This window comes from Dipodomys ordii, unplaced genomic scaffold (assembly GCF_000151885.1).
Source record: "Dipodomys ordii isolate 6190 unplaced genomic scaffold, Dord_2.0 Scaffold40, whole genome shotgun sequence".
Classification (NCBI taxonomy): domain Eukaryota; kingdom Metazoa; phylum Chordata; class Mammalia; order Rodentia; family Heteromyidae; genus Dipodomys; species Dipodomys ordii.
Genome location: NW_012267256.1, coordinates 8,112,906 through 8,121,348, shown reverse-complemented (window position 1 = coordinate 8,121,348; position 8,443 = coordinate 8,112,906). Strand labels below are relative to the sequence as shown.

The window sequence follows — 8,443 nt, the reverse complement described above, 5'->3', positions numbered from 1 at the left end:
CTGCCCAATAAATAAGTGGGCTAAAGACTTAAAGAGAAACTTCTCTGAAGAGGAAAGAAGGATGGCCAATAGACATATAAAGAAATGCTCAACCTCTCTAGCCATAAAAGAAATGCAAATCAAAACAACATTGAGATACAACCTCCCCCCAGTTAGAATGGCTATAATCAAGAACTCTAATAACAATAGATGCTGGAGGGAAGGGGATGTGACAGAAGGGAACCTTACTGCATTGTTGGTGGGAGTGTAAACTTGTTCAACCACTTTAACCAGTACTTTTTGATGGCTGAGAATCAAGGGTGAAAGGAAGACAAGTTTGTGTATTCACATAGATTTCCCTTTTTGTCTGGCAGAGATATAGTTAACCACAGTGAAGTAAGCAGATCTGCTGAGTGCAAAACTTACTTTCCCAGGAACTCTTCAGGTCAGAAACAAAAATACCCATACATAATTCATAGGTAATAGAAGATATTTTACATTTGAGCTACACTCTAATGTGTTCACAGCTTAAATTATGTTTTTTGAAAATGCCCTTGAATTGTTTTTTTTGTAAGTATTTTATTAGATTCGTTCACCTTCTGATTGAGAGCTTTCAAGAATACCAAGCACTTCTCAAATGATGTAGTCTAAAATTAGGCTTTTAACTCACTATCAAATAGCCTTCCGGTGAATCTGAATCTTTGTGATATGTTTTTCTCGCCTAGAGAAATTTACAATAGAAACAAAGAGAGAGAAAAAAAGATAAGAAAAATACTTAAGTGTCTTAAAAATATTAAAATGTCTTCTACTTATTGTTTCCAACACCGGAAAAAAGATGACCCATCCTTAGCTAAAAAAAAAAAAAAAAAAAATCTTAGAATTTTTCAGTGTGTGTCTGTATTTAATCCTGAATCCAATCAATATGCTACGCAATATAATACGATTACAGAGACTGTGTGGTAATTTAAACTTTTGCTATTGCTTTTTAAAAATCCAGCACATTTTGAAAATAAAATTCCAATTAAATATATTTTCTTCCCTCATTAAGCACTTTCTTCACCAAACTAGTGGCTTGCACATGTCTATTTTAAGTAGTTTGTGGGAGGAGCTTTTGTACAACCGTTTGTTTCCCTTTCGTGAGAAGGCTGGAAGATTAAACTGAATAATATAAAGGCTTCTAACTCACTTCTCCCCTACCCTACACTTTTAAAATTCCATAGTTTGTGGTCTCCTAGCAGATAATTTAGAACTCAGGGTTTCTCTGATTCACTGAAGAGGTTAGAATTGTTGAACTAATAGTGTTGAAACTATGCCAGTGGCTCATACTTAGCTACTCCGGAGGCTGAGATCTAAGGATTATAGTTCAAAGTCAGCCCAGGCAGGAAAATTCTGGAGATTCACAGAAGTAGAGCTGTGGCTCAATTAGTAGAACATTATCTTTGAGCATAAAAGCTCAGGGATAGCGGATAGCAGCTAGGCACTGGGTTCAAGCTCTAGGACTACCCTCCTCCCCCCCCCACCACCACCAAAAAAAAATTCTTAAAACTAGGTTTAAAATTATCCTTAAAACTAGGTTTTCTTATTATTACATTTTTGGTGAGGCATAATTTCCATACAATAAAATTACAAACATCTTAACAGTATACTGAGTTTTGACCCTTTTGGATATAATATACATCAGGATCAATGATGACTTTCTCAAATGTGCTAGGAGGTTAAAACAGCTTTCTAGCCAGTTCTGAGCTAAAGTGGTTAAGATCTATTGTCTTTGTAAAGAACCAAATTGGATAATATTCATAAAATATATAATGTCTCATAAAACCTTATTCAGATTAAAGCCAGGGTTTTTGTTTGTTTGTTTGCTTAAATCTTAAAATTATCATATACCTTGGTATAAGGTCTGCTCTTCTGGCTCCTGGGTTCAATTCTCAATTTGATGTTGTATTTGTTTTAGAAAATTAACGCAAAACTTCATGACGGAGTGTGTCAGCACTGTAAAGAAGTTCTTGAATGGCGTGTAAAGTACAGCAAATACAAACCATTATCAAAGCCTAAAAAATGGTGAGTTCATTTCTTAGTTACTTTACCAGTGGCATAGATAGCATATTGTGTTGTTCCACAGGGGCTTGTGTATCATGCGGTATTGTTTCAATGGAATTTCATTGCATGCTGTTTCAGGACAGAGGGTTTTTTTGTCTTGATTGTGAGCAGTGTTGACTTTCTTTCAACAACTGGATAGATTTCTTATGTCCATCTTACAGTGTTCTCTTTTGTGCTTTGCCATGTATTCCCTCAAAAAAACCCTTTTGGTGACTAGAGGCATAGCTTATGTGGTAGAGTGTGTGCCTACCTGGGCCCAGAGTCAGTCCCTAGGACTGTACCAAAGAAGCAAAGACTTGCAAACAGTGCTATGCTCAGTAGCCCAAATTAGGAATTGGAAATGTAGCAATAGAGGAAGTGTTTGCCTTGTCCAATTTTAGATTTTCATGAATGAATTAACTGGGTCCTCTAGATAGTAGTTAAATGCCGATTGTGCAATAAATCGTGTACTTTTAGTTAATAGGCCTAATCCAATGTTTTCAGCTTCCTGAATGTCTTCAACAATGTTTTCTTTATCCAAAGATATTTTTAAGGCTCATTACCAATTCTTCATTTTGTCTTGGGAATATTGAATTTTTTCTTAAAAATTTCAAAGTATAGCTAATATACATTTATATAGCTATATCTTTTTTTTCTTTTTTTTTTTCTTTTTGTTGGTTGTGGGGCTTGAACTCTGGGCCTGGGCGCTGTCCCTCAGCTCTTCAGCTCAAGGCTAGTGCTCTATCACTTGAGCCACAGTACCGTTTTTGGCTTTTTTGTTTATGTGGTGCTGAGGAATCGAACCCAGGGCCTCCTATATGCAAGGCAAGCACTCTACTACTAAGCCACCTTCCCAGCCCAGCTATATCATTTTAACAGAAATGAAATGAAATCACTTGAAAACATTCTTGTCTCATCTGTTATTTGTATGCTAATTTCTTTTCTTAGTGCTGTATTCTATATACTCATCTTCATTGTGAAAGTAGGTGAAAGATCTTACCAATTAAAAATTTGACAGATGTTAAGTTTTGCGGTAGATTTTCTGGACTCATTTAGACAGCTCTTAGATTTTCCTTCTTTTGTGTTAGCTATAATGTTTATTTCTCAATTTTTAAAACTTTTCATGCTGGTTCTGGGGCTTGAACTCATCACCTGGGCACTATCTCTGGAATTCTGTGTTCAAGGCTACCATTTGAGCCACAGTGTGACTTTCAGCTCTTTGATTGTTAATTGGAGATAAGAGTCTTACAGGCTTTCCTTCCTGCCCAATCCTCAGATCTCAGAGAGAATGACTTAGAGCAGAGACACACATAAAATAGAGGCAGAAATGCCAACCTTTCCCCTGCTTTGAGTTTGTTTGTAGGCCCAGCAAAAGCAACCTTCAAGCATCTCTTCCCGTACCAGTTTGTGGCAGTAAGCTATCTAGGTTGGCCTCTTTAGCTGTGCTTGTTTAGTTTTACCATTTCTTATAATAGGCTGAGTCTCTGAAGGTTAATCAGTGATGAGAGAGTTATGTCACTGCATTCCAGGAGTATTAAAATGTCCTGCAGTAGAGTTTTAGTCATAGGTAGCTCTTTATGTCACATTGTATTGTATGGGTGACTTAAAAGTTCCGGCTCTGTTCTGGACCTCTGCTCCTCATGGGTTTTGTTTTGTTTTTTTGGTCGGTCATGGGAGCGGAACTCTGGGCCTGGGTGCTGTCCCTCAGCTCTTCAGCTCAGGGCTAGTGCTCTACCACTTGAGCCACAGCTTATGTGGTACTGAGGAATCGAACCCAGGGCCTCATGCAAGCACTCAACCACTGAGCCACCCTTTTAGCCCCTGCTCCTCATGTTTTTTAAAAGGTAAAAGCAGAGCTGGACGCTGCTGGCTCACACTGTAATCCTAGCTATTCTGGTGGCTGAGATCTGAGGATCACATTTCAAAGCCAGCTGGGCAGGAAAATCTGTAGACGCTTATCTCCAATTAATCACCCACAAAAGCTGGTAGTAGAGCTATAGCTCAAGTAACAGAGTTCTAGCCTTCAGCGCAAAAATCTCATAGGCAGTTGGCAGTTCAAACCTCAGGACCAGCACACAAAAATAATAATATTAATAAAGTTAAATGGAGTTTTGATTACTTTGATCCATCAGTCACAGTACATAGAGACTACCTTTTTTTTTTTTTTTTTTTTTACATTGGTGCAGCAACCTTTGATTTAAAATTCCCTAGCCTAAACAGTTTCCATTCTATTTCTAAACTGTTCTTGGTCAGAGGTGAATAACTTGTACTCCTTTTTAAAGCAAATATTCTAGGAATTGATCAAAGTACATTTTATACATACATGAAAATGTCCTGAAATCTATTCTTTTGGACAATTAGGGTACATTAATAAAAAATAAAAGAAGGAAAATAATTAGTCTAATCCAACCTACTACTACAATAACAGGGAGGTAGTATTTCTACTCACTTTCACATACTCATTCTAAAGATACAAAGAAACTACTTATACTCCTGGGTATTTGGAATGGAGGATATTGTTTCCTTAAAAAGCATTTTATATGAGTAGCATGTGATGTAATCTTACAGTGTGGTTTTGGAAGCTTCCTGTTTTGAGCATAGATTTACTTAGAGCCATTGCAGGAAATGTGACTGATGCTTTATCCGTGTTGAGTTTCTATGATTTGTACATCAAGAGGGTGGAGCACAAGTCACTGTTTACCAAAACAACTAGTCATGGTACACACGAGACTGCCATACGTGGAGATTAATTATGCTAAAGGTTAAGGTGCTATAACCAGGAAAGAAAGCAGTTTCAGGGAGAATGTAGTACTAACCCGTTTTATATCAGTCCCAGTGGGAAATTCTTAAAGAGAATACTGGGGAAAGTTTACCTCCTCTACATAAATCTTCCAATATGCTCAATTATATAGTAAATTATGTTACTAATACAGGTGTCATCAAAAAGTCTTCGGACTTTTTGTTTTTGAACTGTTGAGTTTGTAGAGATGACGAGTATAATATAATTCAGACCATTGTCATTCATCACCCTGTCTGTCCTTGTGCATGGATCTCAGTGCTCTGAGTGACCTTCATAAACATTTCAACTCAAATACTGTACAACAGAGACATACCACACCCAGGGTAGAATCCTGGTTTCCAGTTTCCCAGACATTTACTGTTCCTTCCCCATTATGTTGTTTCAAAAAATACTGCTATCCAGGGGCTAACCTTCATCCAGTAAAAACTTAATGTCCCCCATTTTCATCTTTAAGTATACAGTAAACATTTATTAGCTTCATTCAATTGTTCTTTCCTTTTGTTTTGCATTGTAAAAACAATCCAGCACTATCTTAAAGATATGTATTGTCTCCTCCGTCAATAAGCACGGCTTGTGTTTTTAGCTAACTGCAAGGCCAAGATTCTTTGAACCACTGTTTCTGAAAACTGTATTCCATAGAGCAATGAAAAGAAGTTCAGACTATTACTTAACAGCTCTGATGATTTCATAGCACAATGTACAGGACATAGAGCAATTTTAAAGGAAGATTGAGAAACATTTATATTTAAGTGAATTTGATATTATTTCTTAATTATGTAAACTTTATAAGAAAAAGTGCTAAGAGCTATTTAAGATATATAAATGTCTTAAAGCTATTTTAAAATACTTTATAAGCTTTAGTACAACTTGAAATGTGTATTCATTGGATTTAATGATAACCACTGTTCTCATACTTAAGATCAAGATTCTTTGGGATGATGAATATTGTGCTGAGTTAAAAAATATATACCAACCTTTTATTGATTTCAAACCTCTGAAAGCCTGAATTAATTGAGTTTTTTTTAAAGGCACACTCAGCAAGATCCCACTTTCATAATAGAGAGAGTGGAAGTTTGTAAATATCTAAAAATTATACATATTTTCACAAACATGTCACCCTTATAAAAGGAAAAAAAATCATTTTCAAGGCATGTATATCTTCGTTGTACTGTCAGATAGGTCTTTTTATTCAGAGCTACTACCTTAGGGAAATCTGGTTTTCATAAGTAATTTAAATTTGAAAGTGCATAATTGCTCTTACCAGTAGAATTCATTCTGTTCTGAGAGTTTGTCCTTTTCGTGTCAGCCAGGCATGGGAACACAGAAAATTTCCTCTAAAGTAGTAAGACAGTATTATTTTGATATAGGTCGAGAATTTGCAAAAGGTTATGATCATAGAATTTTCTTGTAGAGTTTAATATATTCTTGGGCTACATTCCTAAGGTTTTGGTTATGTAACTAATCCATACTGCCCAGGGATCTGATTTCAACTGGCTATACAGATGTTTGAGTCTTGAGAAATGTACTACCTTTTGACTCTAGACAACAAAACAAAGTATCCATTTTAAACTTAACTATATATGTAAATTTTAACAGTAACAGTTCTGCCCAAACTTGCAATTTAAATATTTAAAGATTTGTTTACTCCAATGATCCCAAGCATGAGAGCCTCAAAATATGAGATTATATTCTAATTTCCTTGAGTTCTCAGATGAACCTAATTTTTAAGCTTTTGGAAATTAAAGACAAAAAATGTCAAAATTATCTAATCATTTGATTGGAACTTTACTATATGTGTATTCTTTTTTTTGGGGGGGTCTGGTCGTGGGGCCCGATCTCTGGGCCTGGGCGCTGTCCCTCAGCTATTCAGCTCAAGGCTAGCACTTTACCACTTGAGCCACAGCGCCACTTCCAGCTTTTTTCTTTTTGCTTATGTGGTGCTGAGGAATCGAGCCCAGGGCCTCAGGCATGCAAGACAAGCACTCTACCACTGAGCCACCTTCCCAGCCCTATATGTGTATTCTTATGGTATACAAAATTTAACATACCCTTTTATTACAGTAATTTAGTAAAAATTGTATTCACTAAGTTTAACATCAAAGAGGGATTTTGTTTTACTTTTTATTTTTAATTGTAATTTATTTGTCCTAGTTGGAGATCTTAGAGTAGAATTTATATGCAGGATGTTTATGTCATGTTACAGTTAATAATAGTTGTAGCTTCTTTCCTATTTTTGGTTTTTGAAACAGAATATTCTAGGTAGCCCAGACTGGCTTCAAACTGTCAATCTTCTTGCTTCAGTACTTCAAGGGTCAAGATTACAGGTGTGCACCACTATACCCAACCTAAATCTGAGATTGAAATCCAGGAGTTTTGATTTTTGGGCCTTTCAAATGGACATTTAAGCTCTACCACCTTATTTCATCAAGTCTTAAGTAATTAGTAAAAATCAATATTTGATTTTCCCTTCCCATTTTTAGTGTTAAATGTTTGCAGAAGACTGTGAAGGATTCTTACCACGTAATTTGTAGACCTTGTGCTTGTCAGCTGGAAGTTTGCGCCAAGTGTGGAAAGAAAGAAGACATTGTTATTCCGTGAGTATTTGCTTTTGCATCTGGGTTTTACACTTTCTAAGGTGCGTGGCCTTCCTTTTAATGACTCATTCAGTAACTCTGAAGGTAAAGTATTTACACTTATGGAGACATTTTTCTACATAACAAGGAAAGAATCATAATTTTTCAACTCTACTGTGGTAAAAATGACACTTGTTATTTTTAAGAACATCAACTATTTAGCTATGAGCTTTATGTTCATAATAATTACTATGTAACAATTTCCCCTTCATGAATACCTTTGTATCAATTTCAAGCCTACTTTAGGGACTGTGTATTTCTTGATTAGCTCTTCAGTAGTCTTTAAGGATCTTTCAGTGGGAAAGGCCTTCTTTACTTTGGTGGTTCAATCATAAAGGTCTGTGAAGTAATCAGAAACTTTCTCTTCTATCTTTAGGTTTAATAAAGAACCAGGAAAGACAGAAAATGGTGAAAATGATCAAAGTTCTCATAGAAGGTGCAAAAGAAATGAAGAAAGTGATGATGATTCAGATTTTGCTGGAGACTTAGGTGATCTGGATGCCGTGGACTAATGTAACCTCCAACTCACTTGAAGTCGGGGGTTCCAGCCCGCTAGTAATTTCGAGGGTTTCAACAAAAATACCTCAAAGTCCTAATGAGGAAAGAGGACTAAAACTATAGAAATAGGCAAAATTTATATATCAATGATATCAATTGTGTATATAATGTTTGAATAATTAAGAAACTGTCATACAGAGTTTTCTTGCAGTAAATACTAAAATGTTGGCCAAAATGAATGTTGGATGCATATAAGTGCATATTACTTAGAATTATGTACTATCTAATATCAAGCCAAATGATTCAGAATTGTTTATAGCAGAACTGTTTTATAAAATAAGATGACATTTGATAGCTAGTTTTAAAATTAATCATGGTAAGTGCCTTTTGATAGGTCAATCTCATATTAGTGTGATTTTTTTTTATAGAGAAACCTCTCCCTTATGTAAACTTG

At 35.7% G+C, this 8,443-nt stretch overlaps 1 protein-coding gene across 1 annotated transcript in view; it reads left to right on the top strand.

Moving 5' to 3' along the window:
- Nucleotides 1–8,010, top strand: part of LOC105987229 (chromosome unknown open reading frame, human C9orf85) — a 36,862-nt gene extending 28,852 nt beyond the window's left edge. The window contains exons 2-4 of the mRNA XM_013018426.1: nt 1,934–2,040; nt 7,339–7,452; nt 7,868–8,010. Of these exons, the coding sequence (XP_012873880.1) occupies nt 1,934–2,040; nt 7,339–7,452; nt 7,868–8,003 (357 nt within the window). The 3' untranslated portion in view covers nt 8,004–8,010. The remainder of the gene's footprint in view (nt 1–1,933; nt 2,041–7,338; nt 7,453–7,867) is intronic.
- The last annotated feature ends 433 nt before the right edge of the window (nt 8,011–8,443 follow it).